This window comes from Phytophthora cinnamomi (assembly GCF_018691715.1).
Source record: "Phytophthora cinnamomi strain GKB4 chromosome Unknown Contig70, whole genome shotgun sequence".
Taxonomy (NCBI): domain Eukaryota; phylum Oomycota; class Peronosporomycetes; order Peronosporales; family Peronosporaceae; genus Phytophthora; species Phytophthora cinnamomi.
The window spans coordinates 169,052-183,123 of NW_027151003.1; the positions used below are offsets into that span (position 1 = coordinate 169,052).

At 53.7% G+C, this 14,072-nt stretch overlaps 5 protein-coding genes across 5 annotated transcripts; 3 read left to right on the plus strand and 2 right to left on the minus strand.

The window, feature by feature from the left end:
- Positions 1 to 161: 161 nt before the first annotated feature.
- IUM83_18621 (uncharacterized protein) lies at positions 162 to 5,068 on the plus strand (the record flags this gene model as incomplete). Its single annotated transcript, XM_067943631.1, has 2 exons — positions 162 to 289; positions 4,627 to 5,068. 2 exons carry the CDS (start codon positions 162 to 164, stop codon positions 5,066 to 5,068), a joined length of 570 nt encoding a protein of 189 aa, XP_067786213.1.
- Positions 5,069 to 5,665: 597 nt separating this feature from the next.
- IUM83_18622 (uncharacterized protein) lies at positions 5,666 to 6,283 on the minus strand (the record flags this gene model as incomplete). Its single annotated transcript, XM_067943632.1, has 1 exon — positions 5,666 to 6,283. One exon carries the CDS (start codon positions 6,281 to 6,283, stop codon positions 5,666 to 5,668), a length of 618 nt encoding a protein of 205 aa, XP_067786205.1.
- Positions 6,284 to 6,626: 343 nt separating this feature from the next.
- IUM83_18623 (uncharacterized protein) lies at positions 6,627 to 7,427 on the plus strand (the record flags this gene model as incomplete). Its single annotated transcript, XM_067943633.1, has 1 exon — positions 6,627 to 7,427. One exon carries the CDS (start codon positions 6,627 to 6,629, stop codon positions 7,425 to 7,427), a length of 801 nt encoding a protein of 266 aa, XP_067786212.1.
- Positions 7,428 to 8,930: 1,503 nt separating this feature from the next.
- IUM83_18624 (zinc finger BED domain-containing protein 1-like) lies at positions 8,931 to 11,942 on the plus strand (the record flags this gene model as incomplete). The annotated part of the gene is made up of 3 exons (XM_067943634.1): positions 8,931 to 10,010; positions 10,108 to 10,143; positions 11,103 to 11,942. 3 exons carry the CDS (start codon positions 8,931 to 8,933, stop codon positions 11,940 to 11,942), a joined length of 1,956 nt encoding a protein of 651 aa, XP_067786215.1.
- A 144-nt stretch (positions 11,943 to 12,086) lies between these two features.
- IUM83_18625 (coiled-coil domain-containing protein 84-like) lies at positions 12,087 to 13,574 on the minus strand (the record flags this gene model as incomplete). Its single annotated transcript, XM_067943635.1, has 3 exons — positions 12,087 to 12,136; positions 12,328 to 13,120; positions 13,212 to 13,574. The coding sequence occupies 3 exons, from the start codon at positions 13,572 to 13,574 to the stop codon at positions 12,087 to 12,089; spliced, it is 1,206 nt and encodes a 401-aa protein (XP_067786214.1).
- Between the last annotated feature and the right edge of the window lie 498 nt (positions 13,575 to 14,072).

Below are 14,072 nucleotides of genomic sequence, written 5' to 3' on the forward strand. Positions count from 1 at the left end.
TTGAAGCCAAGGTAAATCGCGATCATGTCCAAGCTATAACCAAGCGAAACAAGCCCGAAAGCACAGATGCAGACGTGAACAATCCAAAGAAGAAACAGCGCCGTTCATCAGTAACTTACCTTCATGCAACGTGGTTCGCGTGGTACGCGCAGGAGCCACGGATGTTGCAGGCGCCGAGCTCCAAGCAGCAGACGTTCGACGCGAAGCTGCTGGTGGCCTTCCCGAACCTCTTTTTGGAGGGCAGATTCGTGTTGGACTCGTCCGCATCGGACTTACGTGACCGTGTTCTGTAATTGGACAAGCGAGGACGATGCCGTCCTGCGTTTCCTCGCAGAGCGCGACACCACATCGCGTTTATCCGGCGTTGTCTTCAAGCACCTACGTGCGCTCCATCGCTCAGAAGACCTGAACGCGAAGATCGAGCGCCACCAGCGTCTGCTGCATACCGCTGCAATCCGCGACCGTGCTCCCGGAAACACGTAAAACGTACTAGAAGTAGTCAGTCAGTATATACACATCAGACAACCGTATCCGAGGTGCGTGCACAGCAAAGTACCTGCTCTGCTAAAAAGATAACCAACGTGTAAACAAGCGAACAATACAATCGTTTTCATACCGAAAGGAATTAGATTTTCAAATTAACCGCTTCCGCTATCAATTCAAATATCACAAAGCGTCACTAGCTCTCTTCAACGCATTTATAAAATATACCAAAGGTGGGGATCGAACCCACATCTACCCTTTCGGGAGCTCTTCCGTTGAGCTACTTTAATAGGAGTTAGCACACCTCAACACAGGGATACTCGTCTGCGTGCCAGAAGGGAGGATTAACTCAACACAGTTCTTCGTGAGCGACAGCCCCTCCTAGCCGTACCGATGCGCGGCACGGCCCCCTCAATTCACTCTGCCGGGTGGTCGCTTCGGCACATGAAGACATCTATTGGCGGTCCGCTCGGTAATTACAACGTGAGCGCTGCAGAACCACATCCACCCTGAAAACCAGTCATTTTTTTGCATAACTACATTTTTATGTGTTTCTACAGAGATTATTTATTGTTTGTATAGGCATAATAATTTTAGTACATTTATTTGTGTGTCACACCGATTGGTCGGAAAGGCCGACGGTCGGATGTTTTTCGGTATGGTCAACAGGACTCGAGTACAATTAATTTAAGCTAAATTAACCCTTTCGCGCCACCTATATTAACTAAGCAATACAAACCTAAGACAATTGATTGTAAAAGGTCGCAGAATTTGTCCATTGACGAAATCACGGTACTGCGGTTTCCGTGTCTCATGAGACATGTCATCTACTGTGATTTGCTGGTTACATAATGTGGGAAATTAGATCTTTATGTTTGTATTGAACATGATTACATGATGTCTACGCTAATCACCCTTTCTGATTTGTTTTAAAGATGGTGGATTCGCCCTTGTAGTGGGGGAGTTTGTACCTTGTTTGTAAAATGCGCCCTCTCATCGCGAAGGGGTTAACCTTACGCTTCCACATACACGTTTGAGCGCGTATAAGTCGTAGGAGTGAGCCAAGGTAGGTCCACTACACATAGGCTAGTCGCGTTTGGTGGCAGAAACCCTAGGGGGAAATTAGTGCGTACAATATCATCATGACTATGCGAAGATGCATTGCCGACGAACAGCACGATGCGTCGCTCTGATGCACGCATATCACGATCAAGGATAAACCATCATTTCGCGAAAAACTTGACCTGTCATCGACGCTTTCTGGTAGGCCTTGTGCTGGAAGCTGAGCCAGGAAGCTGTGCGCTTTTTGAAGCAGTACGGCTGCGTGGCGCGGACGAATAATAACGGAGGTAGTGCGTTGCATCCATCGACATAAGCAGTAGCGCGATTGTGATTCTTGTCTTCTTCATCTTCACGCAGCGGGCGCCTCTCGTGCAGATGGATCGGGCCGATGCCATAACGCAGCAAAGGCCTGTTTCATCGATATTGTTACGTCTTGAGGAGCGTATTGGTCGGTTAGGTCTACCTACATTGACAAACAGCAGTCGTATCGGCAGACGCAACTTCGTCATGATACTTGCGATAGCGCAGTCCGTGGCGGTGCCCAAACCCAGTGAGCCATTCGTCAGAGACATCCAACTTACGTGCGTTGCAGATCTCCTTCTGTAGGTTCGTCCTGGACCTTCCGCTTGATAAGCCCCCTTGAAAGCCATACATTCAGGGATTCGACATACCGGATCCACGCCCACAGCTTCTGCTCCATAGCCAATGACTTCACTTCCAGTGACTTGTGGCGTCTGCCGTCATCATACGCCATCGCCCATAGTGGTGGGGGCCTTTTGCAGGATACTGGAGATCGTCGTCTGGGCAGGCGCCCGCTTGAGTTTGAAAACTTGCTTTCGCGAACGCGGCAAGCTCGTGCTAACAATGTCCCCCGCTAACCAAAACGTTACAATAAGAAAAAAACTCAGGTTAGTACCAAATCTCAACTTGACGTACGGATATATCTTGTTTTGGACCAACCGCGGAACAGGTCAAATTTGGATTCAATTTTGTCGTGAGATGGATTAATTTTTAGATCAAAAGTTTTGAGTAAAAAAAACCGTTTCTTTTTTAATAATGGGATTAAGCAAAATCATTTTTAAGGAAGTGTATATTCATGGAAGTGGTCATTGTGGACTGTTGGGATCAAACAAACTCTTTTTGTAAGAAAGGTCTATTCATGGAAGTGGAGATTGTGGGCTGTTATTCTTATACCAAATAAAGTATATAATGAATATGCATGAATGGGAGCTCGTATATTGTGCTAATAACATCGCTAACGTCGATAAACGTAAATCTTACCATTTTTTAATGTCGTCATTTTTACTTTTATTTTTTGCATCAATATCGTCTGAGGCGACGGTTTCGTGGTGTTTGTTTTCACCTTCATGCACAGACTTTCACTTTTCTCTATCAAAACTACAAGCCCCCCTTCCTTCTGTCCCAACCTCGTCTGCTATAGATTTTCTACGCGCCCCGTCGTCGTGTTCATCTCAAGAGTCTGCAGCCACGGATTTCTGGACTGATGGTTCAAGCGACAATACAGGCACTTCAACCAAGTACTACGACTGCTCCATAGATGAAGAAGAAGCGAAGCATGAAGAAGATGAAACGAAGGATGAAGAGCACATACCAAATTCCGCTCTGGTTGTTTTCAGAAAGTTTTCTGCGCAAATATCACAACACGAAAACGACCACAAACTACCGCTGTAGCTCTTACAAGCGGACAAAGTGCATGACCAAGCTCTACGTACGGGCAGACGGGAGTGTCACTCAGAACGGTGATCACAAGGCGACCTGTAACCGAAACATAGTCAAGGGGGCGGCGTCTGGGCAGGTGGAGGAGCGTCGAATGGTGGAAGGGGGCCTTGGTACTCGTGTAGACGGCCCTTGAGGTAGTCGAAGCCGTTACGGTAGGTTTTCTTTTGTTTAGCCAGTTCTTTGCGCTGCTTAACGAACTGCGCACAGCACGCGAACACGTTGTTCTGGTGGCGTTTCATGTTTCCATGCGTCGCAAAACTGCATTTGGGGCAAATCTTGGAGTGGCGTGCCATTTTCTCAACTGAGCGTACAAACTAATACAATTTATCAGAAAATTGTATAAGATTACAAAGGTAGAAACCCCGCGCGATGGATCAACTTTTGGATCAAAAACTATGTAGGAATTAGAGTATTCGTTACATATTAGTCTAATTACTCTAATAAATAGTCGATCCAAAAGTTGACCTGTCCCGCAGTTGATCCAATAAAAATGCCTCCTAAAGGGCGCACCACATGTGAAGCACATCTCCCGTTTTGGCGCGCACATTGTGCGCTTCCGTAAACCGAAGGCTGTGCAGCTAGCTCACAATCAAATACACCAACCAGCAATCAAGCCCCCCCCCCCCTCCAACTAACTGTAATGCCTCGCTCACGCGCCGCTCGTCTCCGTGCCTCCCGCGCTGCTGCCGATGCAGAGCTCAACGTCATGCAGATGGCTCCCGCGGAGCCGTCGCTGTACCTGTGAGGTATGTCCGCCCCGGAGGCGTCGGTGTTCACGTACGGCAAGGTACCGTTGTCGACCATGCATGCGTCTTTTTATGGTGAGGTACGGGCTCATTTCACGCACGATGTTGTGCCGCCATTTTGACGGCGAGATGTCAATGGACACGCCTCGCCGTGCCGGCTCTGGTGCATCCGCCACTTGTGCTGCCGCGACTACGAAGTGAGCGTGCGGGTGGGCAGCTTCTTCGCGAAGTCGAAGATGCCCTTGACGAAATGCCGGCGTCTACTTTTCTTTTGGCTCAGCGATCTACCAGTTGGCGTTGCCCAGCAGTGGCTTGACACCTCAGATGTCACGGTGATCGATTGGTACAGTTTTTGTCATGACATCTGTTTGAATGAAATGCTGACGTGCAGCATCCAGGCATTCTTACAGGACTTAGCGATGTATTAATTATTTACTGTGATGTCTGTAGAGTGGGTATTAATTATTTACTGCGATGTCTGTAGAGTGGGGACCCGGGTCACGTCGTCGAACTAGCTTGAATAAGAAGTCTAAGTACGGTCGAGTCTTCAGCACTCAGTTAACTGGCTATTTTGTGGTGTCGACCGAACCACCAGCCTGTGGATCGGCATCATCACGGGTGCGAACGGTAGGAAAAAGCCGCTGTCCCCTATCGTGCGCAAGAATGTGAAGGCGAAGATCATCATCGTCAGTGATGCCTTCGACTCCTATGTGAGCGTGAACGGCAAGCACACGCTCGAAAACAATCGCTTCCGACGCTGCATGCAGCATACCCACTGCTGGGTCAACCGTGACGAGTGCTTCGTAGGCCCCGTGACTGGGGGCCACACTAATCGCATTGAGGGCGCTTGGGAATTCCGCATCAAGCGTCAACTGAAGAGTGTGAGGGGCGTCCGCAAGGAGCTGCTGGCAGGATATCTGGACAAGTTCCTACGGAAGACCTGGTTATTTGCGGGGAGGGTGCTTGCCCCTACTTGTCACGCCTGGGGGTGGTCGTCCGTAAGCACTACCAGGTGTAGGCTGTCAACAGTAATTTAACAACAAAATTTGTTGAGTGAAATTTCACATTTGCTTTGTCCAAACTATGCATTAAAGTTGGTTGGGGGAGGGGGGCATTCTTAGGAAGTGCCTGTCATCGTGGGGGCCTACTTGGGGGCCTGCTGGTGAGATTAAGAAGTACAGGCAGCGCAAGCGGCGTTAGGTAGAGCGTGCTTACGTTGAAGCCGAAGCTGTGGAAGTCTGAAGAAGGGAGACACATGTAGCATACCATACATAGTTTACCTTTTAACTGGCTTTAATAAATGCTACACTCTAACCTTGATACCGATCGTCATCTACGACCAAGTTTGAAGGCGCTGAACGTGACATAGCAATATTGCGCAAACGTAGGCAACAACCCGCAGTCATTAGCTAGAACGGTACAGGGGCAACCCTGACAACCAACTCGAGGGCACCCAGCCCCGGTAAGATCAAACCAAGCACCTCGGGTTCCAAGAAGGCGAAGTCCTGTTCTCCGATCCCCATAACGTCCAGGTGCCACGTTCAGAACGAGGACGTGGCCGACACAACGGGGGCACGACCAGGACCACCCATTCCGCAGCTAGGCCACGTGGCCCCGTGAAGCTCATTTCACAATCAACCACCAACGGCGGACATGGCGGACATCATTGGCGCGGCATGCTTCGGCCGCGCACTTCGAGCCAGCACGTCGGTGCCGCCGTCCTCCGAGGGTTCCGGACTGGGAAGATGGAACGGCGGCGTCGGCGAGAGCACGGTGAACCCGTTGCCATTCTCGAAGTCCGAGTGGTAGTCGCCTAACTGTGAAGACTTGAACGGCTTCTCGTCATACTTGGATACTTTCTTCTGGGCCACCAGGAACTTCGCGACTTCGAGCTGCGTCGTGCGGAGCGTGGCGTCCGAGAGCAGCGCCTCCCGCGGCCCACTAGAACGGTTGCTGATCCGCGACGAGACCGGGGGACTGTTGTTTGCCACATCCAGCTTGATGCGCGCAAACGCCTTGTCCGTCAGACGCTGGTGCATCTTCCGCGTGAGGTCAATGAGCTGCGCCTGCTCGAGCAGCTCGGGAAACGACGCGTAGCCGTCCACGTCGATGGTCGTCGGGTCGAGAGAGCGGGCGAGCACTCGGTCGTAGTGGGAGCGGTCCTTCTCTAGGAGCGTCGCGGGGTCCTCTTGACCTGACGAATCCCTGGCCGAACTCGTCGCATGCTTGGCGGCTTTGCCGCCGAGCCACATCAGCGCGTCGTGGAAACCGTTCTCGAACAGCTCTAAGAATCCGTAGTAGCCGAACTCCTCGATGTGCGTTTGGCGTTGTGTTATTGTGAAAAGCACTCAGAATGTCTAATTGGATAGTAAATCGGCTGATTTAGTGCCTTATTTAGAGACGGGAACCCTTATTTATTTCGATCCGTCCCTTATTTAGAATTGGGAACCCTTAATTATAATTGGTCTTATGCAGCATTGCGTCAAAGCTATTTTAGAGTCGGAATCGATTTGGTCTCTAAATAGGCTGAAATGTCAGCTCCAACCTCGGCATTCCGAGGAAGTCCGCACAAATAAATCCACCGAGCAGGCGGCTATGCAAACACTAGCCAAGATATCAGTCAAAATAGGAGGAATCAACAGGACGAGCAGAACCAGCGTCCGTGTCGAGGACGTGGAGTTTCGCTTCGACCCAGAGGGTTGCTTCGATGACCTCTACGCGAGAGCGGAAGAGCGCATCGTAGCCGCGCTAGCTGCTTTCGATATTAGAACGCTGCGCCCTGATACTAATCTCTACGCTAAGCCAAGTCAAGGCGCCACTCAGCAGGGCTGGGTGGCTTTAACTGAGTCAAATTGGACTGCCGTTGTGGCCACGGTCCGATCCAACTTCCAGCGGCGTCGCAAGGACACAGGGCCGCTCTGCTTGGAGCTATTCTCATTTGCTGTCAGGGAAAATCAGGCAGGCGACACAACGCGGCGACGTGCAACACGTAATCGTATTCAACAGACTGCGGAAGACATCGACGAGTTCCTTGCAGAGCGACCCGACGTTCAGGTTGGTGTCATCGCTCGTACGCACTGGGAGATGACCCAAGCGCGTCAGCCAGCAGGGACTACCGTTGCTGTTCCCGAGACTGCAACGTTTCGGCAGATGCAACACCTGGATGCCGTGGGAGCTGCCAAACCTCCCGCGGACCGTGACGAGGCCGTGTTCCAAACCATGCCTGTCCGCATCAACGGCTCGACCGAGCTACAACTTACGTTTAACGTTCAGGGCCTACGCGCCATACTCGGCCTGCCAAGTCACAACGCAATGGGCAGCGGAATCTTCTCAGCGTTTGTCACGCCACCGGAACTCGAGGAAGACATAGAAGACGTAGACCACCAGGAGGACTAGGAAAACAAGAGACACACCAACTTTTCTAATGTTTTTACTCGGTTTTACAGCTTTGCTCCCTCGCTCCGCTCGGGGATTGCCTCCCGCCCGTCCCACCTCCTCCTCACCTTCTGCCCTCCCCGCGGCCTCCATGAATCTCCAGCTCGCGGGTGAACACCGCGTCTTCCACACCGCAATCTCCGTAGCCGCAGTGGCGAAACAGATTCACACCAACGTCGTCGCTCTTCACACAGGCATGCATCGCTACTTCCAGCACCAGTTCAGGGTACATTGGGAAGGCGAGGTTTGCATGTCGAGCCAACCATCTCTTCAACTGCCCAAACATGACCTCGATAGGATTAAACTGTGGGCAGTACGGAGGCAGATACAACAGAACAGCACCACAAGCGTGGACAGCATCTCTCCGTACATGTGAATACGCGCATTGTCAATCACAACGATGGATCTAGGTAACGGCCAGGGGTTTAACTTCGGCACCACCTCCCGCATAAAAGCTCGGTGGAACTCCACTCGCGTGTACGTGCCGCGAGTACAGTTCCACGAAAGAAAGCCGCTGACATCACACGCAGCTAGAATGCTGACGCGCTTCCCACGGGAGAACGGGACGCGCACTACAGCACGTGAACCTCTGGCCGACCAGGCGTAGCGCCTCATACTATCGAGGCCGTTCTTCGACGTCTCGTCCACGAAGACGAGCTGCTCCGGGTACTTGTACCAGCACTTCATCTTCGCCAGGAAGTCCTCGATCTCGTGAGGGACAGCCTCACGAGCCCTACGCTCCAGTACTTTCCTGGAGAGCCCCAAATCGAACTTGAGTACACGCAACAAAGCTGACGCGCTGAAGCCGCTGGTACCAGCTCCAAACCTCTGACGAAGAGCAGTCTGCAACTCTTCCATGTAAAAGCATGGGTGGACCTTCACATAGTCTGCAACGAATCGCTGGACGTGAGGGGGCTGTCTCGTCTTCTTTAATCGCTTACATGCCATCACGTGGCCGTTACGTTTGAACTGCTGATACCATCGAAGTACCGTACGCGAGCTGATGCCGAATATGTGGCCGACACGCTTGCATGGCACACCATACGCGTAATGCAGCACCACAGCTCTCCATCGAAATTCTGCGGCATACATCGTGTCTCCGCTGTCTCTCTCCCTCACCACTCTGTTCTGACAAGATGGCTTTAGAGCCCAGTCACAACTCCTATTTAAGCCGACTTACTCAGATTAGTACCCACATTAACTTCCTATTCAGTACAAAATACCACGTATCGTTTTTGTTCACAGCCCTGATTTACAGAGCTATACGGAGTGACAAAATCACCGGTTTTCACAATAATCCTATTTTGTAATCCCCTTCTGCCTCTGTATCGAGCCCAGTTTTGTAATAATACAACATTTTCTGTCACTCTCAACATTATTTCGACTTATCCTCCCACACCCGCAATTCATTCCGCACTCCAAAATTCACCAGTGAATCGCCGCCCCGCCGCCACGCGCGATTCGATGTCATCGCATCTGCCGGGCACTTCAACTTCCGCCCTCTATGCGGCCGAGCAGGACGTGGACATGACGCTGGCCATCGACGCGGCCAAGGGCGACGAGGAGGCGCTGGCGCTGCTCAGCGGCGCCGAGCCGCAGCCCAGACACGCCGCCGATCTCATCGCCGCCGCGTCGGCGGCCACCAGTGCCGTCAGTTCCCTCAGTGCCGCCAACTCGCAGCCAACAGCAACAGCAGCAGCAACTCCAGCCGCTGGCGCGCGGCCCAAAGCCGCGGGCTCCAGCAACGTGTCGGCCGTGTACCGCTGGTACGAGGTGGAGGAGAGCTTCGGCGCCAAGAAGCGCGAGGAGTCGTCCATCGCCAAGTGCAAGCTGTGCCGGCAGCAGGGGAAGCTGGAGCGCAAGACGTGCGTGCGCTTCAGCAAGAGCGTCACGTCCAACCTGTGGCGCCACCTGAAGGAGAACCACCCGGACGTGTACGAGAAGCACGCGGGCGAGAAGAAGAGCGTGCAGATGCACCGCGTCATGGGCGTCAAGAAGCGCGGCAGGAAGAAGAAGGCTGTGCAGACTCCGCCGGCTGCTGCTGCTGCTGGAGCAGTGTCGGTGGATGCTGCAGCTGGCAACGTCGAGCAGGATGTGAACAAGGTGCAGCCACTGGCTGAAGACGGCGGTGCACAGACGACGACCGCTATTCGCGTGCCTGCGACGAAGAAAGCGAAGCGGGGAGAGAACCATACCCACTTGTTTGCAGACTATCCGCTCGGTGCGGTGAGCAGCGCGTTGCATCATCAGCATCAAGCGACGAGTCGACAGACCGCGGTAGGTGCAGCCGGAGTGAGTGTTGCTGGCGTTTCGAATGTGGCGGTGACTGGGAACTTCAATCCGGAAAAGGTACGCGAGGCGATGGGGTATCTGTGTCTGTACGAGATGCTGCCGTTCGAGTTGTGTTCGAGCCACGCATTCCGGAATCTTATGGTGGAGTGCTCTGGCGGGGAGGGTGGATATGTGGACGACTCCAACAGCTTTGCGATGTTCGCAAAGGAAATCGCTTTTGGCTATGCGAAAAAGATGGCTGCCGAGGTGAAGGTGCGCACGGTCATGCAGATGAAGATGACAGACTTTTCGCATCTCATGCTTTCTGAATGGCGATCATCGAATTTTATTGGTGAACAAATTCCGGCAGAACCTGTGTCACCAGGAGATTACTTCGCTTCTCGCAGTAACAATGAGATGGTTTTCCTCGCATTGTTTGCGGTTGGGTTGGACCAAGAGTTCAACCCCTTTCGGCGGTGTTTGCATGTGGCCAGCCGCACAGGGCAGGGGAAATCGATAGCAGCAGAGCTTACCGGAGACAAAGAGCTTAGGAAGGCGATGCATCGTGTCGCATCCTGTCGATACATGCCAGAAATTCTCGCGGTGGAGCCCCCATCGAGCGAATATCGATCTTTTTGCACGGATCATAAGCTGGACTTCTTGGAAAGTGTCCCGACGGTGCTGCAAAACATCATGATTGCGACCATTAATGGAGTCGACTTATCGGGTAGTTACTGTCTAGGCAGCAACGTGGTGGCAACCGCTGATACCTCTGGCTGTGCGGGTTTCCAGTATCGTCGACTGGATCAGGGTGAATACGTTGAGAGTAGCTCTGTTGCAGTTGCAGCGGGCTCATCGAATGACGCTTTTTACAGCGTGCCAGTAGTGGAGACCACTTCCAGCATTTTGGAGGAATTACCTACGAGTCTTACAGGGCACACGTACCGTGACTTAGTGAGCAAAGTCATGTACCTATTAGCACACTTCAAGCAAGCTCCAAAGTCACGATGGGTTCTGCGGAGATTAGCAGTGGAACAAGCCAACATGAGCGCAGACTCGTATGAACGCTTGTTCATCGATCGTTTGAGAGACATGGCGATATCCGTGGGAGGGATTCATTCCATGCTCGCACTTGTTGAAGACATGAGAGCGGCGCTCAAGAGATATTTCTTGCTCCACAAGGATAACGATTCGGACTTCTCCAAACTCATCCAACTGTCATCTTTATCTCGATACGAGTGGGCTCGAGTTCGCTATCTCACAGTGATACTGAAGCCATTTGCTGAGGCCACCGCAAAGCTGGACGGCGAGAAGTATGTAGTGTCATCGCTGATTGTGCCTTCAGTTTTTACTTTGGTCGAAAAGCTACGCGAATCTCACACGTTCAATATTGGATTCTCTAGCGAGTCCTCTGGACGCAAAAAGAGCAACACGGAGGCGGCGGAAGAAGTGCCGGAAGATATCGAGGCACTGAGAGAGTTGGCGTTCGCTAATTTGTCGGCGTGCTTCGGGCACCTCTTCTCAGTACCAGATGATACCTGGAGTGTGGGAAAGCGACAAACGTTCAATCTGTTGTGGTCTGCTACGATATTGGACCCTCGGACGCGGTCGTTCATCATAAAGGGTTCGTTACCCCAACAAGAATTCTGGGACATTGTCAAGTCGGAGGCTGCAAACATTGCAGGCACCAAGATGAAAGATAAAGAGAACGGAAACGATCTTGGTGATAGCGCCATCTCTTTGGACGACGACAGCCACTTGGATGGGAGCGGTGTGGAGAAAAATACCGACTTATGGGATGATCTCCAAGCAAACCTTGCATCTTGCGCACAGGAAGAAATGCTTCTAAGCTCCGCGAAATCCTCGCTGGAGATTGCCAAGTCTAGCAACCTGTTGGAGGTGGAAGTATCCTTTTTCCAGGAAGAAGGACGCATCGTGCTGCGTGCCAACCCTTTGGAGTGGTGGCAAAATGTGCGTATGAAGTATCCTTTCCTAGCACGGCTGGCTCGCTACGTGCTATGCATTCCTTGCACCGTGAAGGTGGACGATAACCCAGTTCTTTGCGATGGAGGTCTTGTGAAGCGCGGGCCGTCGCAAATGAGCACGACGGACTTGTGCGATCTACTGGCGGCATCCATGAACCTTCGTACCGAGAAGAATTCTCATTTCGAGGCGGCAAGTAAACAAATGTGGTCGACGGTGTAATGGACAGCGGTGTCATCATTGACTTTGCCAACTTACTTACGCCTTCGTGCTGCCAATTTTGCGCGCAAGCGCTCTTTTTGGGCTAACAACAATTGCTTTTTGACGTCTAACGAGTTGGCTGCCTTATTGCTATCCTTTTGTATGTCAGAAGGCTCTTGAGTCGATAATACTGGTGCCTCTTGTTGAGGTTTTGTCTGCAACACAACAGGGTCTGGAAAGTGGTCTCCAGGGTGCGGTTGATGTGTTGCTGGCATCGGCAGTTGTATTGGCGGCACCGATACCGCCAACGATTTCGCGGGTGGCACTTGCTGACTTGTAATTGTCAGTGACATCCGTGGCTCCATTGTTCGAACAGCAGTTTGGCCACGCGGGGGCTTAGCCAAACCTGTTGCTTTCCTGAAAGCTTGCTTCGTCTTGGAGCGAGGCCCCTCCTGCCAGACACCGCCGAAGTTGGGCAGCCAGTCTGGCCCATACTCCGACTTCGATTGCAGCTCCGAGAAGATGTCTCGCCTCTTGGTGGCTTCTGTTTCTACCCGGTTCGTCCTGGTCGGTGGTGTCGGCGTCAATGCAGCTTGCTCGCGGTGATTGCACTTCTTGTACTCCTCCTCCGTTTGCACCATCCAGGGCGGCACAGCCGCCGTGTGAACATTCCCCACACCAGCTCCCCAGGACACCGACGCGATGGAGCTGAGTCCTTCGCCCCGCGCGAGCTCAGTCACTCGATGCACAAACGCGGGACCGTCCTTCCCGGCGAGATGCGTTTCCGGGCGGTCGGCCTGCTCCTCCTTTACGAGTTGATCTATCGCCCACGGTATCCACTCGGCCTTCCGCAGCTTGACGATACCGCCTCCCCACACGCGCCTGCCTTCATGTCGGCCGAGAGGGTTCTGCAGCACTCCGTCGGTCGACGAGACCGTTTTGCAGCGTCTGGGCGCCGTCGTCAGCGCCAACTGCGGGCCCAGAAGAGCCTCCTGCTGCTGCTTTCGCGCCGCCACATCCTCCGCATGAGTCTCCTCCACAGCTCGCCGCCTCTCCGTCTGCACCTCCTGCAGCCTCGACGCAGCGGATGCCAAGAACGCCTCTACCCGTTCGCCTGCTGCCTGGTCCGCAGTCTCCTGCTGCTGCCGCTCCTCATGTCTCTCCTCTACGTCTTGTGCCTTGGTCAACGCCGCCTCAAGCTGCTCCACGTCATGCAACAGCCGTGAGAACTCGCCGATCCCTCACTCCGCCACGAGAACAACAGCAGCAGCAGTAGAAGTGGTGGCGTACCTCTCGCCGCTTGGCCGTCTGCAGCCAGAGCTGCGGCCGCGTCTGGCGGTCCGCGTCGCAGCGGTGGCGGCGGCAGAAGGCCTCCACCTGCGCCCTGTGCGGCCCCCCGCCAAAGTGCGCTGGCGCGTCGGCCGCGGCCAGCGCGACGTCGCAGAAGACGCAGCGCCACCAGCTCCGCGAACAGGCAGCGGCGTCCGCAGTCGCGGCGTCGCAGAGCTCCTGGAGCTTGGCCGCGTGCCGCAGCAGGAACTGCCGCGCCGCCTGCTGGTGGCCGCGAGAGAAGACGTGCTTCCGCCACTTGACGGCGCTCGAGCGGCGGCACGCGACGCAGAACGGCGCCTCGGCCGCGGCGTCGTCAGCCATGGACTGCAACTTGGTGAGCTTTGACGGGGTGGTGTGCGCGTTGTGTGGCGCGCTCGACTAATCTGAGCCCATACATTGTGCGAGACAAACGGACGGAAAGACTGCCGCACTCCGCGCTGGTTGTCCGCTCGGAGTGCCCGCTGCATCTTTTTGGGCGACCGCAGACCACAGCTGCTGATCCCGCGCTCGTCTTGCCGTGTTGCAGAGAGTGCTCCGCTCTTGGTGTGCAGGCGCGCCCGTTGCCTCACCGCCATGAACTCAGTCGGTAGAGCCAGCGGTCACTGTGAGCAACCAACGTGCGTGAGGCCCGCGAGCTGCTCCGCCCCGAAATACAACAATGCGGCGAGTGCAACAGGGGCTCACCTCAGGGGTGTCTACCCGTCGATCTCGGCGGCTACTGTACCGGTACTTTGCTGTCTGCGTCGTACCTTGGTGCTGGTGGTCAGCTTTGGCCGTTGCGGTGCGCTGGCTGCGGTGTCGGAACTCGAAAACTCCTAA